Source organism: Gasterosteus aculeatus, chromosome 3 (genome assembly GCF_964276395.1).
Source record: "Gasterosteus aculeatus chromosome 3, fGasAcu3.hap1.1, whole genome shotgun sequence".
Taxonomy (NCBI): Eukaryota; Metazoa; Chordata; class Actinopteri; order Perciformes; family Gasterosteidae; genus Gasterosteus; species Gasterosteus aculeatus.
This window is the reverse complement of record NC_135690.1, coordinates 2224620-2238991: the sequence shown is the minus strand read 5'-3', so window position 1 is coordinate 2238991 and position 14372 is coordinate 2224620. Positions and strand designations below refer to the sequence as shown.

Here is a 14372-nt window from a genome sequence, read left to right as displayed (position 1 = left end):
TTAAGCAACTGTAGCAGTATTAACACACAAAGACCAATGAATGACTTTAAAAATTTTTTTATTAGCCTTGAGCATGAAGGGTCTTTATCAAACAGTATATTATAACACATTTTTTCAAGTCATTGAAGTGAATAAATTAATGATAATTAGGCAGGATTTATGCAGGATAAATAATAATATTAATTTGGTGATTCTTAGAATCAACTGAATAACACAACAACACATTGTTGAAAATAATATCATCACTGATAAATAAATAACATTAGTCTATAAAAACACATCATCTTAATGTCAAATATAAGTTACATGACAACAAAATAATAAATATGTGATCCTAAAAATAATAATAATAATAATAATGATAAAGTGGTCTGGAGTGTTTTATAGATTATTTGAAAGTAACAAATTGTTACTGTAGTTTGGTGGGATCTATACATAACATAATATGCTTTCTAAAAGTACTCTCATTTAGTGTGTTCTCCAGAGTTCATATATCCAATGGCTCTGTTCATTGTGATGCAGCGGACCTGGAAGCCTCTTAGCACTTTGCAGAGCCTCAGTCTTCTGTCAAATGAGTTTTCATCCTTTGAAGCAGCCTTAAAGAAACACAGAGAAATTAGAAAATAATCTTCTATAACTAGACTATGACTGAAAGCTAAGTTTTCAATCTTAGATAAATGATAAATAAAGACATTGAAATAGGAGAGAGCTTACCCCCTTTGAGACGTCTATCTGCAGAGACCACGGGAAGCAGTTCTGTTGAGGACAAACGTCTTTCATGAGCAGATCTCACAAGAAATGGCTAAGATCTGTCTACAACTTGGCAGGTGATTGCCATCTGATAATATCTGTGAGTGTTATGTAAGAACGTACCTCCATGAGCTCCCTGAGTCTCAACAGAACAGTTGAAACCAGTGAACTGTAGTCCGTCTGAGCAGAGAGGAATTCATAGTAGTGATGCAGATCCTCCCCGATATTTGTCACACAAGACTCCTGGATGGAGGAAAAGCAAAGACTATTGTTAAACAACATACAGTATATATGTAGATGCTGTATACACACTTACAGTGCACTATTGAATCTAGAAGCGCATACTGTTCAGTTTTAAATTATAGTGTCAGACACTATTGAATTAAATGTTAAATTAAATTATATTATATTATTATTATATATATATATTAGTGTTGTACCTGACTACATCATATTGAGAGGTGTTAAAAGTTTTGATTCAACTATTTGGATAGCAAACATTTCAAATATTTGATGAAACACCTTAATGACCATTAGAAATTGAACATTATAGGCAGTTTAAAGTACACAAAATATTATTTATTATAATAAGTATTTGTCAAATTGCATTTAATTATCTAGACGTACCTAATAAAGTGGAAAAATTGTGTGTAAAAATTTAAACTCATCAAAATACAGTTGTATTTCCACAAATGGTTGTTTCTTCCATGTCATCATTTTAAAGTCTGACAAGTCTTCATCGCGTTTTTAAAGATATATAAAATTAGACAAATAAAACATGAAATGAATATGAGTAAGAGCACATCCTACCTGATCAAACTCTGCTTTGACTGTTCCTGAGCATTTTGATTCCTGTGGGACAAACAGAGCATACTATTAGTTTACTATACAGGTGCAGCTACAAAAATACATTTTAATATTTGGCCATGCCTCAAATAAACACATTAAATGTGCTCATTTAAAAGATATTGTCGGCATCATACCTTTGGTGCACACGCAGATGGCGTGCTAGTCGTCATGTTCAGCTCCACATTCAGCTGCAAGCAGTTGAATACATGCTCTTCCATCTAGCACATGGGAGGATTATATATTAAACCTTAAATAAAAGACATATCAAGGATCACGGCGAATAAGTATATTTAGTTTGGTTGACGTACCTGTGTGAGTGTGTCAGTGATGTTCCGTAGAAGTGTGTTTGCGTATGAAACACAAGATTCTTTCAGTGGTCCTCTACTCGTCACTGGCAGGGACCGGCTGACCTGAGGACAGGTGAGCACGAGCAGCAGCAGAGCAGGAGTGAAGTCTGATATAGATTTAAAAAGAAATGAGAGTTCAAATAGAGTTAAACACTACAGTTTCAATAACTGCAAAAAAAGAAGAACAAAAGTTCGGTTCAGGTGTAATACTCACAGAGCTTGACGAGTGGCATCTTGGACTGTGGATTCTTTGGTGTAGGTGACTACTCAGGCATCCTTGCGTGTTTTATACCCAGCTGATGGAGGGGGTTTCCTCAACATGCAACAGCATAGATTGGAGGTGTGCTGCCAATGTTTCCCCCTATTTGCACCAAATGCCTTGGTGAAACTGGAATTAACACAGACACTGATGAGTAATTGAGCTTCTCACTGTTGACATTTAAATAGTGAAAGCATTAGTATGTATGATTGGAAACTGCAATCCTGCTCAGTTATGCCTAATATTTATCCAATATCTGTCATGGCAACAGTATCAATAAAAACACAGATATTCTTATTTAAGAGGCAGACAGAAAAATACTTATAAACTTCATTCTCTATAACATGACAGGAGTTAAAAATACTATTGGAGAAAGGATGTTTTTTTTTTATTATATGAAAGAGAATGTAAAACACAATTTGTTTAATAAACCATCCAGAATGTCATGTTAAGTTTACCATGTATATTTAAAATGTTTTTGATCTTTGTGAAATGAAATAGAAGTATCTATTTTTATTTGAAAAATCAAATTTCCAAACGATTAAGAAATTCTGGGCAGCCATCTGAGGTGGAAATTATTTATTGATTATTGTACAGTAGTTCAAGTAAATTTAAGTATGGGTGAAACGGTAATAAAAAAAGATAATAGTAATAATCTACTAGCAGTCCATTTGGATTAACTGAAAATTGAAACAGTTTTATTTTTGTCAATGCAGTCGAGGGTAGTTCCCCTTTTGGTTGTGGTAATCCTCCATAAAAACTTTTACATAAGTGTCAACACACGTGTGAATGAGAGTAGACTCAACACGCTTTTCCAAGCATCACTTGATGAAACGATTTCTATTTAGTTTCACAGTGAAAAACACCAAATGCAAATGAACTGTCATGAAAACCAGCCAGATATAAACAAAGCTCACCACACTTGAAACATTTATTACTGTAGTTTAGATTTTACTATCATTATACATTACATTTATCACTAAAACATATTAGAAAAGAATATTTGACTTTGTTGAACAACATTCTTAAAAAGCGTGGAACATTTAAACAAAGCCAGACAAAAAGGCATGTTCTTCATCTTAATAAATAATAAAGTATCTTTTAACATTCACATACACTATGTCCATAAATCCTCTAAACAAATGAATTATATATGTTTGGGCTGTGATTTATTCATATCTATATATTTATATATATTTCTTCTTCTGATTTTGCATATTTCTTATTTTTATTTTGTCATGTCTCCACTGCTTAAGAAAATCCTTTTAAACTATTTCATGTAATTTGGTGTATTTCACCGACTAAGTCAATAAAGTTCAAATTGTACAACTCTGTAATGCATCTTTAAAGCAGGTGGAAACTGTAGCAGCAATCGAAGAAACCGACCTTTGTGAAGCTGCTGGAGCAATTGAACACCGCCGTGAAGCTAAGCCACAAATCTGCCCTCTCCTCATCGTTTTCTAACGCAACGGCTCAGAGAGTCGTACACAAACAGCCATGACACAGTGCTCATAGTAGAAAGAATAATACGTGGGTGAAGAGAGTCTCCACAGATCAGCTCGTACATTTTTTGACATTGAATATAGAGAAAAACAAAATACAAAGTGCGGTCAGGTGTGGCCCGTAGAAGTCGTCAGACAACGAAGAAACAAGGCGTGCAGGTGCTCTCTGTATCCCAGAATTAACATGGGTGTACCAGTAAAAATCATCAAGAGGTAAATCGGGGGTTGTGGGAGGGGGGGGGGGAGCAATTAAGTGGAGAGGATTCCCTTAGTTCTATAAAACATGGCATGAGTAATCGTGCTCAGTGGAAGTGAAAAACCTGCCCACACCGAAAAGCGCCGCCCGCTGCGCGTCTTTAGGATGTCCTCTGACCCTTGACAACATTCTGTGGCGCGTTACATTTATGTGATAGGTCTGTGAGTTGGGATGGAGTGTCATTGGCGACGCCGGGGGGGGGGCGGGGGGGGGCGCAGTCCACAGAGCGAGAGGTAAGACGGCGTGCAGACGGGGGGTGTTTATTTGGAGATGGCCTTCTCTGCCTGGTGCCGCTGATGGCTGTGAGCGTGCCTGTCGCAGTGGAGACAGGGAGAGCGTTAGAGCGGGTACGGGACCACGTTTCTCCGTGGAGAATCAGACAGAAAGCCAGCCTCACCTGGTGAGGTCCTCTATGTCCACCAGCATGGCGTCCTGCTCCACATGCAGCTCGTCCCGGATCAGCAGCAACTGCACCAGCTCCTCATTTAGACCTGTGTCAGTTGGTGATTAGTGATTAGCTTGTGAAAAAATATAAAAGAAAAAGACAGTGATGTTTTAACTACGGGTTTGCACTACTTTGTGTGCGCGATTCACTCACTCTGAATCTGCGAGTGAAGGTCATTTGTGATGACTTGCAGCTGTCCTAGACTCATGTCCCTCATGTCCCCTCGCCTCAGATTCCTTTTCATCAAGCACTCGCTGATGTGGGGCATATGGGGAAGCTGCAGGTGTAAACGCACACAATTGCCGCCGGTCAAAATGTGTCAAACAGGCCAGAATTTGAATATTGACCGCAACGGTTTTATTGGATATGAGTAAATGTCAACTGGAGCTAATTGACTTTGCAAACGTCACACTCGCTGCTCTTTTGTTTTATTGTATCAGGGTTTTTTTAAACTGGGCGCACACACAGTCCAGTTGTAAAAAAAGGACTGACCTTCTATTTAGCAAAAGGAAGTCCCTCATGTCATTTCAACTGTGTTTACTTACAAGTTACCGTACGGTATTGCGTTTCCACTTTTTTTTTATTCCCCCCCACCTCCACAAATTTCATTGTCCCGGATTATCTCTCTCTCTAAAAAAAAAAACACTTTCAAAGACCAGTCAATATAAAAAAATGTTTGTATTTAAGTCTCTGTTTCATGTTCTCTTTGTCTCAATGACTAACCAAGTCGGCCACAGGTGAACGTCTGTGCAGTTGGATTTGCCTCTCCACTTCCACCTGCATGCGGGCCATGGGTCGAGCCAGAGCCAACGCCACTCGGGCCTCCTCCTGCAGCCTCCGCTGCACCCGCCAGAACCCCCCGCAGTCATCCAACGGGTCCGAGTCCTCCTCCGCCGTGTCCCGGTCCGACAGAGACGAGCTCTGCTTGCTCTGGCGACAAAGAGGGTGTAAGTGAGTGACATCATGAGGGTAACAAACATGCAGCGCGTGCACGAAAGCAACACAGGCTGCTGAAAGCTCTGCATACCACGGGGGACAGCGGTGTGTCCAGGCTGGTCTCTGTCCTGCTGTCCTCTGCATCGCTGTCTTTGTCGCTGCTGCTGTCATTGACAAAACACACCTGGAGGTTCACCCCGCTCTGCAGCCTGAGAGAAAAATACAACAAAAAGAGTGAAAAACACAAGAAATGACACTGAAAAAACTTGCCGTTGCAACAATCGCAGCTCTATACTCATCTGTACATAGTAGACATCACGTACAACGGAGAATAAACTGGATTATTTTGTACAAGCTTAATAAAGACCATGATGACATCTGGTGATGTTAACAATCAAAGCCTTTTAGCACACATCATTTTTAAAAGGCCATCGCTTTGCAAGATGCTCAACAAGTGGGAATAATGATTTAGAGGATCAACAGCAAATACAATTCACCCCAAAACAAATTTATCTAGAAATGTGGTGTGTAGCTGAAGATTGTAAAATGGAAATTCCCGTGCATCTACTTTTGGTCTGAGGGTGTCTTTCATGGTTTGTTCTAATCATGGCAGAATCTGAACACAGTGTGCTCTCAGCTTTGTCGCCCAACACGTCAGAGAGGACAGTCTCCTGTTACATCAAAGATGAGGTCATTTTCGAAATGCATTTTTCAGAGTTTGATGAGGAGAAGCTCACAGCCTTCCAGCATCTCAACAACTTGAGGATGAACTGGAGGCCTTATCGCCTCATCGCCGACGTCACTAACCCCTGAAGCATCGTTCCAAAATCTTGCTAAAAGCCTTCCCAGCATGTTACAGCAGAATATCAATGCCAAAGATTTGGAAACAATCTGTTAAACAAGTGCACATGTTCTTTGTTTGTGGTGTCCAATTAGTTTCGGCCATGAAGTGCAGTTACGTCAGTATTATCGTGTTGGACCAAAAGTATGGACACACAAACATAACATCCGGCTCACCGCAGCAGTTTGCATCTCAACCACAGCCTTTCCAAGAGCTCAATTCTAGATTATGATACTCTGACTAAAAGAACCCGAGGAACCCGGCCCAGGGACGAGAACAATAACCTACACAGCTTCACAAACCGGACCTGGTGGTGCTGGAATTTCCATTCCGAACCAAACTCCAGAGGGTACACCCTCGCTCCACTAGAGATCACATGACTCCAATTCCACCTATCACAGCGGCGGCCTCAGGCATCACTTCTTCTTTCAGGGGCAAGTGGGCCGCAGACGGAACTTCCCTTCCTTAAAAGCAGCCAGAATTGAGGGGGGGGGCGTCACTTTACGTAAACGTCACTAGAGGTCAATGCAGTCATGAAGAGAAAGAAGAGCTGTTTTTCTGTTGTTAACCGCCTGGTTTCTGATGCAATACACAACTCATTCCACTGCGTGTGTGCGCATGTCACATGCACAAAACCTCAATTACAAATGTGAAATATCAATTCCATGGAAGGATCATTTGGTCTCGTTTGTATTCTTTCGTCCTAAACCTAACGCGCATTCAATTCAATCAATGTTCTGTCATACATGGTCACTGCATGCTCGCACTGTCTGCTCTGGATTGCGGCCCTGTGCTTTCTGTTTGCTGATGTCTTCTCTTGTGATTTGAGGTTGTCAATAAATAAATGATAATACCTCTTTAAGCTTTTTATCCCTATCATCCTTGACAGTATATCTTGTTTTAATTTAGTTATAATACATATTGTTTTTTTTAATTTCTTTTAATGATACATTTAAACAGCAGACCCACGGACAACAGTTAAAAATGTCACAATGCTGTTTAAGCAGTAGAGCACGCCTTGTGGTAAAAATGATAATACATGTAGTAATGTTCAGTCATAGAATTGTAGTTTGTGTGATGTTAGCTATTGGTTAGCATTACATTAGCATGTTAGATAAAATAATTGCAAAATGAATCAAACACAATTAATTCCTGCGACAATGTAACATTAAGACCTGGGGACGGATGATAATTGCCGTCCTTTATGGATTTTTCCCAATTTTCTCCCCGAAGGGTTTTTTTAGGGAGTTTTTTCTCAGGATGTACGACAGTCCTGCGAGGCAAACATTCTGATTTTGGACCATATAGAACTGAGTCAAACGCAATGGTTAAGATAGGATGAAATGTGATGTTATTGTACATGCTATGTTATGTTTACATGATGGAGCTTTAAGCCAAAGGTGTGATCATTGAATGCACCGCAGTATTAAGTGAACAGGGATCGGTCAGGTCAGGGAGGCATTTCAGATTCGACCATCAGATGGAGCCAGAAGAGAGTCATGTGATGCCTGGGAACAGAAAAGAATTCACGGGGGAGGAATGTGCAGCCAATCACATACGCCTGCAGCACAGCTGGAGGAGGAGCAGGAAGAAGCCTCTTAAAAAGACAATATTGATGGTCATATGAGACTTGGACAAGGGAACTTCTCTATTTCGCGAAATAAGATTACACTATTCATACTTAATTTAACTTTGTAGCTGTATTGCTTATTACTTCTGTTAGTTATTAAATTCTTTATCATTTTTATACTCGAGCCTGCTGACTCTAAAAAAAAAAAATGTAAACGGTAAATAAATGGAAGAATAATGCACACTAATTTGATACAAAAACCATTAAATGTAAAAGAAAAACCTTTCACTTGCACATATAAATGTATATATCTATATAGATATGTATATCTCCATGTCTATCTATATATAAATAGATATATGTGTGTATATAAGTCTAAAAAGGGGGGAGTTAAACCCGGTAAGAAAAGTGCCTGAAATGAAGTGAAGAAGTGAATCAATTTATTACTGAAACTTCTGGTATTGATGCATTGTCTACTTCAATGACCTGCTGTCATGTAGTGCCATTTATACTTGAGACCACGTCAACCAAAAAGCCGATCAAATCAGTTGTATCTCTCTGATTTGTTTGTTTTGATAGATTCTCTTCTGAATGTTTAATAAGCAATCACATCTGCCCAGTAGACAGACATCCAGCTGTGAGATGCCACAAAGCCGTCCTCTTAAAAGCACGTCAACTTTCAAGCGCAGTTAAAAACATCCCAGGTCTCTTTTTGTGATATACTTTCTGTTTCTTTGATAACCAAAAGTCTTTTCCAGATTAAGAAGTAAGATAACATCCTCAACGCCTAAAGGAGCTCAATCAGATTCACCAAATGTTGTGAAAATTGATATTCATTGGACAGGTTTCCACAAAGACAACGTGTGTGTTCTTGTGTTTCATGCACTAACATGCACTCAAAAGAGGGTCAGACTGATTCTGTTTGGATATTGCCTTGTCATAATGTCTGTAAAAAAATCTAAAAAATAAAAATCTAAAATGATAAAAATAGGTTTATTATCTAGGCACATTAAGTCGACCAAACTCGATACTAAGTTTCGCATTCAGTGTCTTCCAAATAGATAATAATAATCATGTTGTCTCTGTATCGGTAATGAATTCAATGTAGAGGCGAATCTCACTGTTTCCCAGCCAACCATCACAAAATGAATTCTGGAAGATCATCTAAGGACCTGAAGTTAAGACACAAACAACATTGGTGCCTGCCTTCAAACGCCTTCATTGATAAAACCCTGATAGACTCAGACACACAAACACGCACAAACGCTGGATCGGAACCCACCGGGAGGAGAGGCCGTTCTTGCTGCAGCTGGTGTAGATGACGGGCTCGTCGTCATAGAAACTGCCAAGGGCAAGTTTCTGCCTGATGGACTCTCTCTCATTCCTCTGGGCCTGCGAGAAAGAGAGAAAGGAGGAAAATGTATAAACGTTAAGAACATTAATAACAGTGCTGCTAAGGATCAGCGTGGGACACACTCGGAAGAAGGGATATTAAGCTGTGTATAGTATGCAATTTAAATTAAGACTTTAAATACTGTGTTGTACCAAATGGTAATGCACTTTCTGTTTGAGAGGAGGAGGAAGGACCAAAAGGGATTAAGCAGTGAAAGGTAGATGGCAAAGGTAGAAAAATCATGTAATCCAATTTCATGCCTCTCACACATTAGGATTGCTCACAGTATGAATATCTCACTGACGAAGCTTAGCAAACACAATTATTATAATTAGTTTCTTCTCTTCTACTCTACCATAGGCTTTACAAAGACATGCCCCCTTATATAACACTCTGTTCTGTCTCTAAATAATCAGCTCCACTTATAAATATCAGGTCTGAATCATCAACACAAAACCATGTCAACCCTGCATACGCAGAAAACAGAATATGCCTTTCCTCTGTCACACGCAGGCACTACAGCAAATGTTGGACTGTAATTGAGATTAAAAAGGCGCATCTGGCAGATTCAGACGGTCATATTTTCATCCCACAATTCAGAGACGTTGAGATTGTGTAAAATGGAAACTCACAGCTGTGTCTATGATTGCGTCTGTCTCCCTCTGCATTAACTCTGTTATAGACCGACATCCTTTTCATCCTCGGGTAAGATGCAGCCCTCATGGGAATGAACCAATGCCTTCATTTGGCAGCTTCTATGGTCATTAACAGCGCCCAGTTAACATTTTTTTTTATCTTATTTTATTTCTAGGACACCAGACTTAAATTAGAAAAGATTATTCGTAATGTGTACGTTCCTGATGTTGTCACATGTCATCAAACAAATTCTTACCAAATCGTTACTGTCTTTGGTATAACCAAAACCATTTGGTTTAACCATATCTTTTGGATAAGACGGCTGTGCCATTCACGTCGTGCTGACAATTAGACATTGCATCAATCTGTTTCTGTACCGACCCAATTTCTCTTTAGCCATTTTCTTTCCTCTTTCTGTTTGGTTCTTTTTGACCAGAAATGTTGTTTTTCTTCTCTGCATTTAGAAGTTTCATTGTCCTGATTTAAATTTTTTCCCCTTCTTCTTCCTAACGTACCGCGAATCGCGCATCACTTTGAATGTATATACTGTAAGCTACCAGTATGGAGCTGCCCCTCATTTGTTTTTGTCATCTGCACAAATATGTGTTCATTTGAACTCTGTTGTTTTCCACCAATACAAAGTCGTGAAGTCTCGGTTTTTCTGTTTAAATACCGAACAAAATGGAGCAGCATGTCATGATTTTCTTTCTTTTTAGCCACATGAGGACAGCGGTTTTATATTTTGGGTTAGTGCTCACATGTGCCAATACTGCATGTAGTGTGTGTGTGTGTGTCTCACTCTCTATTAACAACCTATGAACCAGACCAACACATTCAGTTTTTCTGACGCATTAGATGATGCTGAAATCTATAAGAGGCTACATCACAGTTGACCGCCCCCTCTCACCCAAACAACGCTGTGCCTCCTGCTCGTCTACTTCACACAGTCTGTTCAAGTGTTCAAATCTCCTCCTTAACAGCAGACTGTCTACACACACGCACACACACAAACACAAACACATTTTTTTAACCTCCTAGAAAAGAGAACGTGGCAGAGGAAAAACACCTCATGGTCACTGTAAATGACGTTCAACGATTTAATTTGTGGCAGGGAACGAACCGTGTCATCTGGTCACACGCCCATCCGCCGAATGAGATGACTGAGGACACGTAAATACACAATGATCACAAATGAACCTCCCCACGACGCCTCCCCCATCACACTCATCCATCACGTCTGACTCATCCACAGCAGCTCTGCCGTGATGGATACCTACCATGTCCACCTGTAAATGGCGTGCTTCGCCCTCAGAATGACTAACACATACAAACACAAGTCCACACACCTGGTAAACGCGTTTCTCCTGGTGCACCATCCTTCAGAGCATCGTACTGAAACTGACGCCCTGCCCTCCTCTACACTGCAGTGAAGCTAGACCCGGGAGACCCTCTCATATACTGCAGCTCCGTGCAGGAGAGTGTGGGAGGGGGGGGTGGAGAGCGCAGTGAGAGGAAGGTGGGGAGGCAGAGAGAGGAGGGAGGGAGAGAGGGGAGCAGGAGAGAGGGGAAAGAGTGGCATGAGGCGGAAGCAGAAGAGGAGACAGAAATGGAAGGCAGAGGGAGGGGAGAGAGAGAGAGCTGCTCGGCGCCGCCATGCTCTCCTGGTCTCGGTTCCTCCATCTTCCTCCCTTGCTCTCCTTCTCCGTGCGTCTCCTCTTCATCTTTCTAGTAATCGAAGCTGCTAGAAATCTGTGTCCCGATAGGAGGTGACAGGCCTAAAAATACTAGAGAAATGAGGGCACACAATTTGTTGCGCTACCGTGAGCTTAAAGTGTGGGCTAAACATAGCACGATGGATGAGACTGCAAGATGGGAAAACAAAACCATTACAGATGCTGATTAATACTGTAGCAGCTCCTTTAATCACATTGCAGCTGCATCTGTTCGTTGACCCAAAGCAGAGCAAACAAATTTCAAAATGCACATTATCCGTTGGTTTTGTCTCCTGAAGGAGTCTCCTCCAGGCCTAATCCACATCTCGGATTCAAGTGTGCTGAGCCGTAAGAGAGACAAGGAGCCACAAGGGAGCAGATGCCCACACGTGCAAAAAGAGAAACTAAAACCCATGCAGTTTGTTCCTACAGTGTCACAATGCAGCAACAATGCAAGATTTTGAGTCATCTTTCATCCTTCATAAGGATCAGGTGTCAAATATTACTGCTCTTCTTATTTTTCTACTGCATACAGATTATAATCATTTAATGTATGTATGGAAACAAGATATTCATAGACTGAGGTTATGATTATTTTGATGAACATTTACGTGAAATTGTTTCAAATTCTACATAGAAGTATATGTAAAAGTACTTTGCTTTCAAAAGAAACCAGGACCGTTCGCTTGGGGTTATAGTTGAATTTGTCAGAACAAATGGAGTAATCACTCACGTAGATGCTGGATTGTCTGGTTTGCCCTCCACTGTAACAGTCTCCTGCCTGTGGTGCGAAGATATCCTGGAGCTCCTCGGCCCAACTGAGGCTGTTCACCATACAGCCTCTTCCTCCTCTCTGGTGCTGTGGGTCACAGTTGCCATCATCTCCACAGTCCTCCCACCAATGGCCTATTGAAGTCTTTCTCAAGAACGCCTCTTCTTCATCCATGTCCACATCATGATCCTCCATAAAGACTGTATAGAGAGGTTGGACCAAATGCCAGGGTTGGGGGAGGGTCTAAATGCCCTGGCCCAGGAATAAGAAGCTGAAGGTACTTAGAGGCGGGACAGAGATCTCAGACTGATATCAAACAAAGGAGTGATGACTACATTTTTTCTCTTTGGTCTCCATGGTACCTTTTTGTTTACTGTAATGAAATAAACACAAGAGATCAAAATAATTGTAGCATTGTAACATGAAATGATGGCAATATGCAGGATATTTATTATGTAGATGATATTCCTACTCTGATCATACATTTTTTATTTAGTCTGTACAAACATTAGTCCAAAAAAAAGATCAAACTTGAATCACTAAAGCATTGCATGGTCTTCCACAGTAGAACGTCCAAACACTGGTAAAATATATGCCAGATTGTGCGTCACACATGCCGTACATAGTGGACTCACCTGCATTATAGAGTGCAATCCAATTCTTAAGATACTGGAAATAAAAATTCAAAAACAGATATAAGAAAATGGATAACGGCACAATTATTCATAAAAGCTCAACTGCCTCTCCCAAGCTGGACAAAGGCAGTTTGATGGCCGCCAAAGGATGCATGGCAGGATCACAGTACATGGTTATTCCTGCTCTCAGTGCTCCATGGTAGGTCCCAGAACTGTAGAAAAGGACAAAAATACAGATACGCATCCTTGCTCTCAAAGTCCAGTCAGTGTTCTGTTGTTGGTGTGGTGCATGTAGATGTGTGTGTGTGTGTGTGTGTGTGCGTGTGTCCATCGTCACATAGTGCCAAGAGGAGAAAGCACCATGTGGAAATATATACGAACAGACAGAATGGGGTTTGAGTGTGCTCGCTCTATGACTGGAGAGGAATTATTTTTTCCAAGTTTATACTTTATAAGATGCCTATGGAATTATTTTGTCGTACACTTAGGTACAGAGACAGGCCATGTCAAGAGGCTCAAGAACAATGCCACAAAATGGGAATACTATTTGCACTACAGATGAATCATGAATGAAAAAGAGAAATGTATTTATTGAATGCCCAGTATCACATGGCACCAGCTCTGAAAGAAAGAAAGTAGGACAGACGGCATTGAGAACAAAAGAAATTGATTTCAAACATCTATCAGTATAGTGAGTTATGGTTTGGAAGTTATTCTTGTTCTGGTGACTTTTTTACCAGCCTGTATAAAAAGTATGAAGCCAATGGGAGCTGGTACTAAGGACCATATGGATACATCATACGATCAACTCATTTGATATATGGAGACCAAAAAGCTGTGGGTTTGCACACATTTTGAAACAGGCTGTTTTGGCAACCTAACCGGCAATATAACACTGGACTAAAGAGATTGGTTTAGGAAGGCAAGGGGGGCTTAAAGAAACAGGCACTAAAAGGCAACGTTTCAGCAGAAGGTGAATACTCACACAAATACGAGGAAAAACAATATGCTTTTTTAACATCAAAACAGTAGGAGTCTTAAAATGCGCATCCGACTCCTGCAACAGTTTATTGGTTCCCTTAGGTTTTGTGAGTGTAGAGGTTTTCAATAGAGATTGGATGTGTAGTAGCACGGATATGCAGGAGATGGTTTCTTGATAGTTACGGTCGTGTCAGGAGCTAGAGCCAGTCATCCTATGCATGTAATACTAATGCACTCAGACAACACAGAATTCCAATACTGAAAACACCAAGGGAAGTTTGCTGCATTGATTAACTACAAGTTTCAGACACATTTAAAGGCAATACATTATTCTGCACCATGTGCTTAGGGGTTCAGTAGGAACTGATATACAGGTTTGATTGCATTATAGTACCAATGTCCTGCTTTAGAGCAGCAGCTTTGGGCTCCATGGCCTTCAACTTTATCTCTTTGCAGCTCCTCAAATAAAGTATTACAACTTACTCCTA

General features: G+C 40.4%; 2 protein-coding genes across 3 annotated transcripts; both read right to left on the bottom strand.

The window, feature by feature from the left end:
* Positions 1–41: 41 nt before the first annotated feature.
* LOC120816383 (interleukin-12 subunit alpha) lies at positions 42–2681 on the bottom strand. The gene is made up of 7 exons (XM_040171941.2): positions 2161–2681; positions 1908–2053; positions 1734–1817; positions 1561–1602; positions 874–993; positions 715–756; positions 42–596 (listed from the first exon to the last, which is right to left on the bottom strand). The coding sequence occupies exons 1-7, from the start codon at positions 2177–2179 to the stop codon at positions 465–467; spliced, it is 585 nt and encodes a 194-aa protein (XP_040027875.2). The 5' UTR covers positions 2180–2681; the 3' UTR covers positions 42–464.
* Positions 2682–3122: 441 nt separating this feature from the next.
* Positions 3123–13189, bottom strand: LOC120816317 (schwannomin-interacting protein 1). Of its 2 annotated transcripts, XM_078098642.1 has the most exons (8): positions 12904–13189; positions 12230–12641; positions 9038–9147; positions 5436–5553; positions 5132–5338; positions 4562–4685; positions 4361–4454; positions 3123–4275 (listed from the first exon to the last, which is right to left on the bottom strand). In XM_078098642.1, exons 2-8 carry the CDS (start codon positions 12461–12463, stop codon positions 4224–4226), a joined length of 939 nt encoding a protein of 312 aa, XP_077954768.1. In that variant the 5' UTR covers positions 12464–12641; positions 12904–13189; the 3' UTR covers positions 3123–4223. The 2 variants fall into 2 exon arrangements, with proteins under 2 accessions (XP_077954768.1, XP_077954769.1); XM_078098643.1 differs by lacking the exons at positions 12230–12641; positions 12904–13189 and adding an exon at positions 11131–11568.
* Between the last annotated feature and the right edge of the window lie 1183 nt (positions 13190–14372).

Excerpts from the sequence above, each read along its gene's own strand:
- LOC120816383 (XM_040171941.2), bottom strand. Across the intron at positions 1,818-1,907 it reads TCACTGACACACTCACACAG|ATGGAAGAGCATGTATTCAA; the intron begins GTACGTCAACCA and ends CCCATGTGCTAG. Across the intron at positions 1,603-1,733 it reads CATCTGCGTGTGCACCAAAG|GAATCAAAATGCTCAGGAAC; the intron begins GTATGATGCCGA and ends TTTGTCCCACAG.
- LOC120816317 (XM_078098642.1), bottom strand. The coding sequence starts at position 12,463 with ATGGAGGATCATGATGTGGACATGGATGAAGAAGAGGCGTTCTTGAGA. Across the intron at positions 9,148-12,229 it reads CCAGACAATCCAGCATCTAC|GCCCAGAGGAATGAGAGAGA; the intron begins GTGAGTGATTAC and ends TCTTTCTCGCAG. Across the intron at positions 4,455-4,561 it reads CCTTCACTCGCAGATTCAGA|GTCTAAATGAGGAGCTGGTG; the intron begins GTGAGTGAATCG and ends CAACTGACACAG.